General features: G+C 36.5%; 2 protein-coding genes across 5 annotated transcripts in view; one reads left to right on the top strand and one right to left on the bottom strand.

The window, feature by feature from the left end:
• The window catches only part of DNAJC2 (DnaJ heat shock protein family (Hsp40) member C2), a 37,520-nt gene extending 36,714 nt beyond the window's left edge, over positions 1-806 (top strand). For all 4 annotated transcript variants that reach the window (XM_070787708.1, XM_070787710.1, XM_070787706.1 and 1 more), the window contains 2 exons: positions 255-409; positions 655-806. In XM_070787708.1, coding sequence (XP_070643809.1) covers positions 255-409; positions 655-729 — 230 coding nt within the window. In that variant the 3' untranslated portion in view covers positions 730-806. The remainder of the gene's footprint in view (positions 1-254; positions 410-654) is intronic.
• Positions 406-15,073, bottom strand: PMPCB (peptidase, mitochondrial processing subunit beta). The gene is made up of 13 exons (XM_019958638.2): positions 14,925-15,073; positions 13,710-13,850; positions 12,898-12,984; positions 12,292-12,421; positions 10,115-10,313; positions 9,606-9,685; positions 7,068-7,180; positions 6,101-6,244; positions 3,274-3,434; positions 1,566-1,651; positions 1,395-1,483; positions 1,151-1,226; positions 406-1,060 (listed from the first exon to the last, which is right to left on the bottom strand). The coding sequence occupies exons 1-13, from the start codon at positions 15,024-15,026 to the stop codon at positions 996-998; spliced, it is 1,473 nt and encodes a 490-aa protein (XP_019814197.2). The 5' UTR covers positions 15,027-15,073; the 3' UTR covers positions 406-995.
• Positions 15,074-15,075: the final 2 nt, after the last annotated feature.

Below are 15,075 nucleotides of genomic sequence, written 5' to 3'. Positions count from 1 at the left end.
GATGTAAGCTATCTAAAGTTTTTTTTCCCCAGTTAATATTGGGTTGGCCACAAAGTTTGTTTGGGTTTTTCCATTAAGATGGAAAAACTTGGTCAACTCAGTGCTGGTATATGTTTGTCTAATCTCAAAGTACATTTAAGATTACACACCAGATTCAGATGGGCACTTACAAATGACTCATCTGAGAAGGTGTTCCAAAAGAGTTTTCTATAAATTAGGATAACTGTTTGAAATAAAATTTGTTTCTTAAACAGGTCCATGCACAGATTTCACCCCTTGGACAACAGAAGAACAGAAGCTTTTGGAACAAGCTTTGAAAACATACCCAGTAAATACACCTGAAAGATGGGAAAAAATAGCAGAAGCAGTGCCTGGCAGGACAAAGAAGGACTGCATGAAACGATACAAGGTTGTAGATCTTGAGTTTATAGATTCCATTATCATTTAAATTATGGTGTTATACTTACTTCAATACCACCATAGTTGTGGGGCCAGTATTAGACATTTCCTAGCTCTGGCAATTAATTTAAAAAAATCAACCTTTTCAGTACAGATTTATCCAATTTGAATGTTTTACATATTTATATCAAACACTAGAAATGTCTGAAATCTTGACAACTTTTTGTCTAAGTAAAATGTTTGTCTTCTTCCTAGGAACTGGTTGAAATGGTAAAAGCAAAGAAAGCTGCACAAGAGCAAGTGCTGAATGCAAGTAGAGGCAAGAAATGACTTATGACAATCTTTGTTGCGTGTGCATTTTTATAATAAAACTGAAAATACTATACAAATTTTCATTCTTAAAATTATACTTAAAGTGTGTCCCAGCATAATTTCTCTGAACTCTGAGAATCTACCATTCACTGTGGTGGTCTTATCTTTTCAAAGTCTGACATACAGTATTTTATTCATATTTACCAGTATAGATTTTTTTTTTTTTTCTTTACAACTTGAGGGTCTCAGTTTTATAATGTTCCAAATGTTTATTAGGAGCATTTTTAATCATGAAGCCAGCGCATGTTACTGCAAATCTGGTTAAAATCTGGTAGTTGCTCAATAGGACCTAAGGATTTAAAAGAAAAGACAGTTATAACTAAATAAAAGGAAAGTCCTTAGCCAACTTTCTGCATGGGAGACTAGGAGTCAGGCTTACCAACAGCAGCAACAGCTGGACTCTTATCATAAATATATTTGGTACACACTTCTCGAATTACCTCAGCATTTACAGCCTGAAAAATTGAAGATACAAGCATTCGAGGTTTTTTGTATTAGTAAAGACATTGTATACCTGGAATATTTTAGAGCTAAAGCAAATTTTATGATACCTATCTTGAGCTGTTGTATTAATAACAAAGATTGTTTTACACAAGATCCAACAGTATCTAAGGACTACTTACATCAATTCTTGCTTCAAGCTCAGGGATGGGAATTCTTCGATTATAGCATAACATTTGCCTACCTATATCTTCACAGATGGGAGTGGAACCTGTTTTAATGAAAAAAGAAAACTAAGGACTGGAATCTAGATAAACCATGTGAAAAAAAGACCTAAGTCTTTATTCTTTTACCATCAAGTTGCAGCAACATGTTTGTTTTCAGAAGATTTTTGGCACGAGCAACTTCACTTTCAGTGACACTTGTACACAGTCGCATCCTAAAAGCCATTTGGAAAAATCAAAGGTCAAGTAATTTGAAAATGTTACGTGTTTTATGAGTTAATGACCTAAAGAAAGAAAGGATGCTATATTCTCTGTTATACCACAATGTACAATTGATTATGAATTCAATTTAGTAAAAAGTTGAAATTACTATTGATCCCAACAGGTTACACAAAGTTAAAATATTACTGATAATTTTCCTGGTAGGGTTAATTTCTCAAAAGGGATATGGTTAGCAGAGATTCACTACAATATAAAAATAGGCTGACTGCATTTTGAGAAATTCTACAGTCATTTTGAAAATTTGTGAATCCCCATGTGTTAGGATCTGACTTGCTAGGGGATAGATAGATCAGTGGGTCACTGGTTTCTCAAAAGAATCTAGCTGAGTCTAATTTAAACCTAATAATTAAGTTAATGATTACATCTCTTTAAGTCTGGCTCAGACAGTAAAGCGTGTGCCTGCAATGTGGTAGACCAGGGTTCAATCCCAGGGTCAGGAAGATCCCCTTGAGAAGGAAATGACAACCCACTCCAGTACTCTTGCCTGGAAAATCTCATGGATGGAGGAGGCTGGAAGGCTACAGTCCATGGGATCACAAAGAGTTGGACACAGCTGAGCTACTGCACTTCACTTCACATCTAGCTAGAGCGTAAACCATTTAAGAATGGTGTAGGAAAGGGACCAGAGCTAAATAACAGTTTTCCAAGAAGCCGTGGGACCTTCTGCCTGTCTCAAGGTACTAGATTTGACTAAAACACTACATTTCTTTTAGCAATGGCAACTTCAGATTCATTTTTAACACAGCCTTTCCAAGCCAAATAGGTTTAGAAATATTTCCTAAAATTCTAGTTGGCGTTTAAACATTTTTAACTTTTAAGATCTTTCTGAAGTAATCTGCTACTTAATGATTAAGAAGTTTATTTTTGGTTATTGTGATAGGCATGGGAAGTTTATCAGGACAGCACAGATAAATCTAATGGGAAGGAAATAAGCTTCATACTTCATATTTTTGCCCAGAGCTGTTCTTCAATGACATTGTCCTGATAGTATAATCTAGGGATTCAGTACCAGATTTCAAAAATAAAATTAAAAGACATCAGTTTCATGGGTGCATTAACATTTATGGGACAAAGGTCCATAAAAGAAAGGGTATTTCATACTCCTAGTCACACAGAGATGAACAATGATTTTTCAGAGATCTTGATAGTGTATGAATTACAATATGTTGAGCCAGTATGGTAGTAAAAACTTGCTACAGGGACTTCCCATAAGGGATGATAATCAAGTTATAGGTTTTAAGATGTTTGACAACTTATGTCTACATGAAAAGAAAAAAAAAAAGATCTCTTTGGATATTAAATATCTCTGTGAATATTCATAAAGCAAAATATTAAAAAAAAAAAGAAGAAGTTTCTATAATATAAATCAGCTTCACATGAAACCCAGAAGAAATGTGATCTTTAAAACATTGCAACAGTTGCTACTGTAGAACAGTACTTAGTCTTGTTCTCTTAATAAAATGCTATCACCATAAAAAATTAATCACCGTCAACAGTGTAAAAGAAAATAGTCTGAATTGGTAATTCTTAAGCAAGATTTAAATTATTTTCTCACCATTCTTTTTGAACAACATGTAGCATATCTGCAACAGTGGCTGGTTCACAAACCATATAGATTCCCCACAATCCTGTATCTGTGTAGGAAGTGTTGAAAGACTGGAAGCTATGGCAGAGGTTGCCATGACAGGTAAGCTGGGCCAGCTTGCTAGATAAATTCTGAAAGGAAAAGAAATTGTCCAGAAGAACTGTAGGTATACATGTGCAGACTACCAGAAAGAAAAATGACATGTAGAAATAGTGACTGCCCAAAAAGGCTGAGTTTCTCAGTTTTATTCAGCAATATCTCAATAAAAAGTGAAAATTCAATGAAACTAAGAATTATAGTTACCTCACCAGCCCAATGCATCATCCTCAGAGAAAGTCATAATGTTAAAAGAGTTAATCCTTAGAATTTGCACCCACTTCTAAAATAATAATCATACTAAGTCAGAGAAAAGCAAATATATCACTTATATAAATGTAGAATATTAAAAAACAAAGATACAAGTGAACCTATTTACAAAAGAGAAACAGACTCACAGACTTTGGGATTAACGTATACACACCACTATATATAAAATAACAAGGACCTATGCATGCCACAGGGAACTCTTAAGTAATACTCTGTGAATGGATTTATATAAATATGTATCACTTAGCTACATACCCAAAACTAACACAACTACATTGTAAATCAACTACAGTATAAAAATTAAAACCAAAAAAAAGAAGTGACAGATCCCGTCAGGACAGAGCTATCCCTAAAATTAAAAATGGGATGATCTCACATACTGTAGTTCAAGCACATTTTCAGGATCCCTTGGCTAATCCAACCCAGCATTCCACTTCTAGCACTGACTGACGTGGGATATGGTTATTAATTATGTGTTCCAGCTTTGTTGAATAATCACTTATAAAAACCATATAAACCAAAAAACTGAATAAACTATGCCAATTTGCTTTGCCAACAAAAAAGTTAAAAAGTTAATTTAAGAAGTAAAATAATGCACTATTACCAACGTACTTTGTAGAGCTTTTGGCAGTTTGCTTAAAAATCTGAAATACAGCATGTGAACCTAAGATATTTGTATGAAATATATTTTGTCAAAGTCTTTGAGTACAAATATATACATTTTGTTAGTTATTTAAAATCCTAAAATGATGCTGTTGAAGTGCTGCACTCAGTATATACTGTCAGGAAATTTGGAAAACTCAGCAGTGGCCACAGGACTGGAAAAGGTCAGTTTTCATTCCAAGGGAAATGCCAAAGAATGTTCAAACTGTCATACGATTGCACTCACTTCATATGCAAGTAAGCTTATGCTCAAAATCCAAATCCATCAAGTTAGGTGTCAGCAGTATGTTAATCAAGAACTTCCAGGTGTACAAACTGTGTATAGACTAAAGGTAGAGGAACCAGCGATCAAATGGCCAATGTTCACTGGATCATAGAGAAAACAAGGGAATTCCAGAAAAACATCTGCTTCACTGACTACAATAAAGCCTTTTACTGTGTGGATCACAACAGACTGTGGAATATTCTTAAAGAGATAGGAATACCAGACTACCTTACCTGTCTCCTGAGAAACCTGTACACAGGTCAAGAAGCAACAGTTAGAACCAGACTTGGAATAATGGACTGGTTCCAAATTAGGAAAGCAGTATGACAGGGCTATATATTGTCACCCTGCTTATTTAACTTCTATGTAGAGTACATCATGCGAAATGCCAGGCTGGATGAATCACAGGCTGGAATCAAGACTGCTGGGAGAAATATCAATAACCTCAGATATGCAGAGGATACCACTCTAATCGCAGAAAATGAAGATGAACTAAAGACCCTCTTGTTCAGGGTGAAAGAGTAGAGTGAAAAAGCTGGCTTAAGCCTCAACATTCAAAGAACTAAGATCATGGCATCCAGTTCCATCACTTCATGGCAAATAGAAGGGGAAAAAGTGGAAGCAGTGACAAATTTTCTTGGGCTGCAAAATCTGTGGATGGTGACTACAGCCATGAAATGAAGATCCTTGCTCCTTGGACGAAAAACTGACAAACCTAGACAGTGTATTAAAAAGCAGAGAAATAACTTTGCTGAGAAACATCCATATAGTCAAAGCTATGGTTCTTCCAGCAGTCAAATACTGATTCGAGAGTTGGACCATAAAAAGACTGAGCACCGAAGAATTGATACTTTCAAATTGTGGTGCTGGAGAAGACTCCTGAGACTCCCTTAGACTGCCAGGAGATCAAACTAGTCAATGGTAAAGGAAATCAACCCTGAATATTCATTGGAAGGACTGATGCTGAAGTGAAGCTCCAATACTTTGGCCACCATACTTTGATGTGAAGGCTTGGCTCACTGGAAAAGATCCTGATGGTGGGAAAGATGGAGGACAAGAGGAGAAGGGGGCAGCAGAGGATGAGATAAATTTTGAAGTAACTTCAGACATAACAGAATAGGAACAAAAATAGTACAAAGAATTACCTTTTCCAAATTCCTTAACAATTGTTAACTTATTTTCCTTTATCAATTCTCTTTAACATATTTTTCAACTGTTTGAGAACATAGTGCAAATATCCTTTTTACCCCCAAATACTTGTTAATATGCACTTCTGAAAAACAATGAATTTAACCTTACTACAGTTATAAAATTAGGATATTAATGTTGATATAGTACTATCAATGAATCCTTCTATCCTTAATCAAAATTTAACAATACACCAAAAGAAAGTTTTTTTTCTTGCCTGGGAGCAATCCAGGATCAGTTCATATGTAAGTCAAAATTCATAGCACAGTTTTATCTTCTCATTTATTATGGAAATTTACTTTTAAAATCACATACCATTCCTCCTCCGAAAGAGCGATCCCAGTTGCCAATCAGTGTGTTTGCAACCATGAGACAGATTGTATCTGGATGTGCCCAACCAACAGCTTCAACAGCTACCGCAAGATGTGCCAAAGGCATCTTGTCATCCCTCACTCGAATCTAGTTGGGATAAAGGATGCAAAGCTCTAGTTGAGATTACCACTCTATAACATGCTTGACAATAAACTAATTCACCAGTGCTATTAATTGCAAACTTAAAACGCTCACCATGACACTCTTGTTTTTTAAACAATCAGGCCTCATTATACTCCATAGTTCAGAAGGATTTCACCAAAAGATCTCTAGTTGAAATTCTACAGACACGTAGCTACCAGATAATTAATGTGGTCAAAAAGCTTTGCATTATTTAACTGGCAAAAATAATCATCAGTCTGAATTTTTCTGTCTAAATTTAGGCTAATCTCAACAGGCTTATTTTTGTACTGCCAATGCTAGTCTCATGTAACTGCCAAAATCAGGCTTCTTTCCAGATACTAATATATGAGCATCATCCCTAATGTGGCAAACAAAGCTTCTAATGAGGCTTAAAGAAATAGCTGACAGAGAGCAGATTTCTCTAGAAGTTCTGGCTTTAACAGCTACGCCCAGAAATGTACTGTGGGTAGACTCAGTCAGGAATAAATCTAATAGTGTCAAAATGTGGGATGTTTTTAAAATAAAAGATTACTTTTATGCCCTGCCAATAGGAAAATAGGCATAATGTCAAAAAGCACAAAAAGACCAAATAATACTTTCCTTAAAAAAGAAAAATAGGTGGTTAAATACATGGAACAGGAAGAAATATAAGCAACTGAATCCATATGCATTTGGACTCCTTTGGTTTCCTCCATTTTACTGTTAGGAACAGGCACATTTTGTACGAACGGTCATAAATACAACACAAGAAACCAAAAGGGTTAAAAGCTTAGGACGCTCGGCCTACCTCACTTCCTGTGAATTTGCACGGAGGCAGAGCTGGTATTTCTCCTTTGTGTGTGGACAAAGATTCACCAAAATGAAATTTTGCTAACTCAAGCAGCTCATCATGGGAAACTCCTAAATTGAAGGAAAATATTTCATATATCCAGCAGCAATAAAATGTAAAGCACACAATTAACTGCCAGTACTTCTGTTTACAATGAGCTTAAGGTGGTATAACTGATACAGGTTACACAAGGACTACTTGCAGTCAGTAAAAAGCCTTTTCAAGAGTAAGCTCACAAAGCACATTTTATCCCTGGTTGGTAAGACTTGCAGTTGCACAGATTTCTCATTCTGAATAACAATCAGTTTTCATCCACTGATTCAAAGATAAGGATAAGATAGCTTGAAGGTATTACTTTCCATACAAAATCATGTTATATTAAGTAATTAAAAGTCCTAAATGGTGGTGGTGATGGTGGTTGAGTTGCTAAGTCATGTCTAGCTCTTGCGACCCCGTGGACAGTAGCCCACCAGGCTCCTCTGCCCATAGGATTTCCCACACAAGAATACTGGAGTGGGTTGCCATTTCCTTCTCCAGGGGATCTTTCCGACTCAGGAATCCAACCTGGGTCTCCTGCACTGTAGGCAGTCTCCTGCATTACAAGTGAATTCTTTACCAATTGAGCCACTAGGGAAGCCCCCAAAAGTCCTAGTTGCAAACTAGCAAAAAAGGGTCACTTTTCAATAAAATTTTTAAAGTAGAAAAGAATATGAGCTCTGTATCATTTAAAGAAAGCTGGACATACTTTATTCTCTGTGCTCTGCTATCAAAATTCAGGACTAAAATAACCTCATACAGATTCCTGAATAAATTCATAGCTAATCAAACACTCACTATTTGCTATCCAAAATTTAAGAAGTACTTGGATTCTATAGCCCTATTTTCCAAACTTGAGCCTAAAGAGATTCAGTGAAAGATTCTTAAACTTACAAGACTAATTCAGGCATGGGTAAGTGCCTTAAAAAATATCGCCACGAAATTTTTTTTTTAATGAAACATTCCATTAGAACATAAAAGCACAACTTACACCCATATTTTCCAAAGAATCTCTGGTATAAAACAAGACAGTGAATGATTATATACACGTTCTTTTCACAATCACTACATAGGAGAGCCACCTTGATTATCAGTCCAGACGGTGACAATAGGAAGAACTTGGTGGTACAGAGATGACAAGCAGAGGGTAGATCCGTGAGCATGGACACAATTCTCAGCACCTGGCAACCACCTCCACTGTTTTACTACCTTTATCTGTAGCCCTCCTGGTTGGATGTTCCAGACTTTCAGCTCCTGTCCCAGTACCACCTCTACTTACCTCTATCTAAAAGGCAGGGGAGCCAATAATTTCTTTTCTTTTTTTTTTTAATGAAGCTGGGTCTGGCCTGTTTCACTGAATTTATAATGCCACTGCTTATAAGAAACATCATCGCTTATGTACCAATAAGACAATATGCTAATTAATCTAGGATAGGCCATTAATTGTAAGATATCCCAACTCTGACAATGTCAAAATGAACCAATGAACTGTGTGACAAAACCCACTGCATCCATATGCCACCAACAATGGCAGAATCTCCTAGACAACTTAGTTGTTGAGGCCCCATCCAACCAACAGTGTCCCCTTTCCAAGGCAGTTTCACTGTGGAACTCCAGTCACCACCAGCCATTTTAGAAACAGTGTTACTAACTCGAGAACTTTAGAGCACACAGAGCCACACAAAGGTACCATGTTTCTGACAGTTAACCTCATTTTCATCTTCTTCATTATTCCCAAGTAATAAAGTCTATCCTGGCCAACTAGAATTTTAAATTATTATCATTTCTAAAGGAAAATTTACACAAAAGAACATGCCATGTAAATCTTCGTTTTGTCTTAAAAAGAGAAAATAAAACTGGAAACCAATAAAATGTACTATTTGCCTAAATTCAGACTACTAGGAAATCTAGCAAAATCTAACCTGAACTTACTTTCTCTGTTCCTCCAAGGAGGCCTTGTCCTCATGCCACTTTCATGTTCAAATTCCCATTAAATAGTCTCAAAATCCCTTGTATACTTCCCCTTCTCAGTAATTAGCAGATCTACTGAATGAACGAACAAATCAAAGAATGAATAAACAACGTAACATACTCGGGCCATGCCTGACCAAGGATGAAGCTAGTTCTCAAGAAATAATTTAAAATCTCAAGAGATTCCCAAACTGTTGAACACTATCTTCCACTGTCATTATCTTCCAGCTCACCCATCTGCCCTTTCCTTGCAAGTAAATTCCATTATGTATGTACACTTATATACTAGAGGGTCACTAAGCTTTCCTATTAAAAAACTCTACTAAGTAAAGAGAAGACGGGGGAAGTCCAGTTTCAGTGTTCCGCATTGCCCTTACCCAGCATACTAAACAATTTGCTCTGTAAATGAAAACTCTAAAGATATCTCCCAACAGGATCAAACTGATAAGCATATCACTGTTTAAAATAGTCGTAGAAATTTAAACTTACCTCCAGCAGCAGCAAGTACTATTCTTGGTCCCTTATAATGTGTGGTTATATAATCCACTAAGTCCTTACGATTTATAGATCTGTAAATGGAGTAAGAAAAGCAGTACTAAAGGGAAATTTAAAAGCAAAGATCCTCACATAATATACCTTTATACCTCACATAATATACCTCACATAATATACCTTTAATATCCAATTAAATTGGATATTAAAGTTATTCTAAGTTAAATGCAGTCAGAAATAGGATATATACAACAAGTATCAAAGAATTTCAACATATATATATATATAAAATGTAGTATCATCACTTGTTTACTCCAGAAATAGGACCCAGATACCTGAAGTCAAGTAGGGCTAAAGGGTCATTCAAGTACTATAATGATACCATTTCATTCAGATTATTGGGGGTAAAAAATTACTTTCTGAAACATACTTTTTGAATGTTTGTGAATGTTAATTTTCACAATTCAAATTTTTTCTCAAAAAAAAAATCTGAGAATTATACCTACTTGATATTTTCAGTTGGTCCCAAAATTGTCCGTCCAAGTGCAGTATTTTGATAAGCTGTAGCATGAAGATAATCAAAAACAACTTCTTGTAAATTGGTTTCAACTTCCTGCATCTCTCTAAGGATTACTCCACGTTCACGTTCAATCTCTGCTTCTCCCAATGTGCTGTTTTGTATTATATCAGCAAGAATTTCTACAGCTAATTGAAAATAAAACACAGGAAGAAACACTGAGTCTTAATTTTCACTATTAATATCTATTAAATTAGCATCAGAAACCATGATAGTGACCAGCACTCAATACTGAATAAATGATTATTACACTGGAAGAAATAAATGTTTCTGTACATTTGATATACCTAAAAGGAATAAATTAAAATGAAAAATATAATCCCCTGTGGTACAGATGAGCTTGGAGAAAATTCCTAAATTTGCGAGAATTAGTGTCGTCTCAAACATCTTTCCCCACTTAATTACAATTAATGGTCAGTGCTGGTTAGATTCTGACTGTTTATCAAAGACTCTGATAAATGATGATTCAACAGAGCTGGAATAGTTAACAGTTGTAGAAAAGGATAATTACCCCAAAAGACATACATGTGACTATCAAAGGATAATTAAGTGACCCTTGGGGAAGACTGATAAAACCTTCAAATATTTATACAAAAACAACCCTAATTTGTAAAAAGTCACAAGTAAACTAAAGGATATATCATGCTATTAAGCAATTTTATCAGAGAAAGTACATACTTCTCCAAAAAAGAGAAACCTAAACTATCCTTGAAGAATTAGTATACAGTTGTAATCACAATCTAAATTTTAGTAAACAGAAAACAAATTTATCAACTTTCATTATGTTACCCTGCTATAAACTTCTGTTCTTTAAGTTCACTTAAAGTGGACTTGTTTCAGAAGCAAAAATGTTTCAGTACCAAGGACTTCTGTAATTAATTACCTCTACATTGCCCAAAATGACAAAACAGACTGCAAGAATAAGCTGGGACTGAGATTATGACCAAGAGGAAAAAATAATTTGTAAAACCAAATTAAAGCTATCTGTCCATCTAACACCATGTTGTGAATCAAATAAAAAATGCTCCAATAAAATTTAAAAACAATAAAATCCCATCTGTCCAGAGAAGTAAAGGCCCAGATGGGTAAGGAAGAGCCCAAAGACAGATGGGAAAATGAGAGATCCTGTATGAAGAGCCTCCTCTATTTGGAAGTAGTAGTCTAGACTAGTACCTAAAAGTGGGGATTCATATTTCCCAATATTTATGTTTTAATAAGAATCTTCTTTCTAATGTATATTTAATACTGAAATTTAAAAGCATAGATCCTCAATAACATACCTGAAATTAAATTGGACCTTAAAGATATTCTAAGTCAAATGCAGTCAGAAATAGGATATATACAAGTATCAAAGAATTTACATACACACACACACACACACACACACATATATAATACCATCACTTGTTTATTCCAGAAGCAGCTACAAACCCAAACAACCTGGAGTTAGGTGGGGCAAACTATTATTTAGGTATTCTAATGATACAGTTTCATTCAGATTGGTCATCACCAGAGATGGGGGAGGGAAAAATGAGTGAACTGTTTTAGGTTTATTTTTTTGGGTTTTAGTTTAAATAAATTGAATTTTAGAAATTCAAATTTGAAATTGAAATTAATGTAAAGGAAGCTAAGAAAGAAGTGCACTCCAGGAGGAGGAACCAGAATATGCAAATGAAATAAAGAAGCAAGCACGTTCTGTTCAAAAACAAAGCCTGGCAGTCAGAAAATATAAAATATGTTCTGGCTTGTAAGAGAAATGAAAAATTCAGATAACACAACAGAGAAAAAACAAAAATAAAAAGTAGACAGTAAAAGTGAACATATAATAAAACAGTTAAAAATCATTTACTACCCAGGTATGACTCTGGAGGAATTAATATTTGAATCAAGTGTTAGGACCTGGTTTGTACAAGTCTTGCAGCCTATAAATATTTAATATCATTTGTCATATTGGTAGAAAAAATAGGTGCCCCCTCACCCGGAGTTTGATTCACTTATTTTCACATTTCTGGGGTTTAGTCTTTCTCAAGAAACATAATGAAAACAGTACTAAATTGTTTCTGAATGCCTGTGAAAATTACATATCTGCAGTATAAATAATAATACCTCTTGGCAAATCTTTAGAGAATGCTTTGGCATAATATACAGTCTGCTCTCTGGAGGTATAGGCATTGAGATGAGCACCCATATTTTCGATTTCAAGTTCCAGATCTAATTGGGATCTCTTTTTGGTGCCCTGAAATAAAAGAGAGAGAGGGGGGAAAAATATATATATATATAAATATAAAATCTCTTCCTTTATCCCTCATTTGTTCTACACAGTTCAAACAATGAATATGAGGTGAGGACAGAAGCCTATGTACAGTTTGATGTAAGGACCAAATTTGGTTTCTAAACTACATCGGGCTTCGGAAATAGTGACATACTTTCAGATGACATTTACATCCCAAGAGAAAATCTTTGTTTCACCTCTACAGAGCAATTATCAGTAATTATTCCAGGTAATTATCCTGAAAAAAGAAAGATTCTAAAAAATAATAAAAATAAGACATGCTATACTTTTGAAGTAGTATATATAAGACATATATATAGTCTTATATATAAGACTATATCACGTAGTCTTAGAATAAGACTTTGTGTTTACTATCTCTTAAAATGTATTTAAAAAAATAATAACTTGCCTTAAAATGTATTTAAAAAATAATAACTTGCCTTGAAAGCCATATGCTCCAGAAAGTGAGCTGTTCCATTATTCTTCTCATTTTCATATCGACTTCCAGCATCAATCCAGAGCCCAACCTTAATATAGTCAGGTAAGAATTAGATAAGACGTCTTCTTCTTTCTTTTGAGGGGATAAGGAAGGGGTGGGAGCAGTGTTCTTCCTTTTTCTGACAAATGCTTTCCAGTCTTAACATTAAAGTTTTCTTGACTGGATTGACAATATAATCCTATGAATTATGAGATTTAAAAATTTTAGTCGTCAGTCTACTGGGTGCCGCAAACACTTACTTGGCAGCTTTACTGAGGACCCAGATTGTTAGCCCAGTGTGTTACTACAGTCAATTATCAAGTATAAGATAAAGAACATCAGAAGAGACTGTCAGAAGATCTAGGTTAAGATCCTGTTCTGTCATGTATTAGTTGTGACCTTGGACAAAACCATTTAACTTCTCGAATCTTGTTTTTCAACTATCAAATGGATGAAATGATCCCTGCTACAAAGAAGTATTTTAAAGATCAAATAAGACAAGATATGTAAAAACATCTAGCACACGGTAGTCCAGCAAGTATACGGCTCTCATTATTATCAACACTGCACAGTACAACCTGCTACAAGATGTAGTCACTTAAACTAAGCACACACGCATCCAGTATGGAAGTATTACAAGAAAAGCGTCACAAGGGACAATCACTTGTCAAGGCAAAATAACTGCTGCTCCTTCCAACTACCTGCCAACCTACTGAAAAGCTTTACACGTACAGTCTGCTGTCTCCTAATGAGGGGTCAAACTAAAGCACTTACTGTGCATGTTGCGAGCCCAGAGTCTTCAGAGGCCACCCTGAGTCCATTCGCCAAACAGGTTACTCGAGTTTCAGGAACATTCAGAACAACTTGTGCAGCAGCCTGTGTACTTCTCAATCTGTTTCCTCCAAAATATAAAGACTGGTTGGGGAGAAAGGAAGCAGCAAAACATATCACTGTTCTTAATACAAATTACTGATTGGAAAACCAAATCTATGTCAAAGAGACTCTAAAGTACTCTTTCCTCCTTAACTTTTACTTCACTAGATCCACCCCTTTGCCTACCCTAGGAATATTCCTCGACCAACCACTTTCCTAAAGCCAGCAACAAGTCTACAAACATGCCCTTTCCTGAAGAAAAATGAACAGTTTTTGTCATTATCCTAAAAGAAACTACTTTTATTTCAATACTTCTAGAAATGTTTAGTACTCATAAAGGGAACAAGGGGAGGAAAAGGTCAAGAAAAGGAGAAAAAAATATAAAAATACACTCACAGCATAGAAATGCTTAGCTTCCACTGTTCAAGAAAAGCAAAGTTTTGAAAAGGACAGAAAAAGAGGGTAGAAAGAAGGGTAATTACTCAAGATACACTCTGGCTGACTGATTAATTGACTATGGACTATTCCCAGGTCCCCACATGTTTTCTTCTTTATACATATGTTAAAAGTCCCTCGAACTCTAGAGAAAGCTAGTCTCTTACGAGAAAAATACATATACAGACAAACTTTTCCTTTAGCTGCCCCAGGGTTCACAGGAACCAGAGCTGATGATCAGGACGAGAGCCAGTTTTAGGCAAAAAGAGAACTCGGAGCGGATGGGGGTGGGTCCTCAGTTTTTAACAGCAACCCCCACCGCCCCCCCCCACCCCCGCCAATTGTAACCACTGCGATTTTAATAATCAACACACACTCTTTATAATGACTGAGTAACTGGGGGAGGGGGTTAGTAAACCACGGTCATCCCACACGTCCCTGGCAGGTCACGCGCTGCGGGTGACCAAAGCCAGCCCAGCGCCGACGGGAATAAGCGTCCCCGGCAGCCGGATGCCCCACGGGTCCCGGCTAAGGCCCGATCCGCAGGTGGAGGTGTGTGGGGCGGACGCCCGCGGCCCAGCCGGGCGCCCGTTAACTCAGGGTCGCCGCACAGGGTCCTGCGGGTAAGGCCCGGTCTAGCCTGATTCCAGGTGGCACCCAGACAAGTAGACGGAAGCTCACCCGCCCAGCAGCGCCTCCGATTAGGAGCCTCTCGGTGAAACCGCAAAGCCGCCGCCGCGCCGCAGAAAATAGCACCGCTCGGGCCACCGCCGCCGCCGCCATCGTCTCAGTTTGGGACTGTAGGAAGGGTGTGCTTCCGGGGTCATGACCT

This window comes from Bos indicus, chromosome 4 (genome assembly GCF_029378745.1).
Source record: "Bos indicus isolate NIAB-ARS_2022 breed Sahiwal x Tharparkar chromosome 4, NIAB-ARS_B.indTharparkar_mat_pri_1.0, whole genome shotgun sequence".
In the NCBI taxonomy this organism is placed as follows: domain Eukaryota; kingdom Metazoa; phylum Chordata; class Mammalia; order Artiodactyla; family Bovidae; genus Bos; species Bos indicus.
This window is presented reverse-complemented; position numbering and strand designations above follow the sequence as displayed.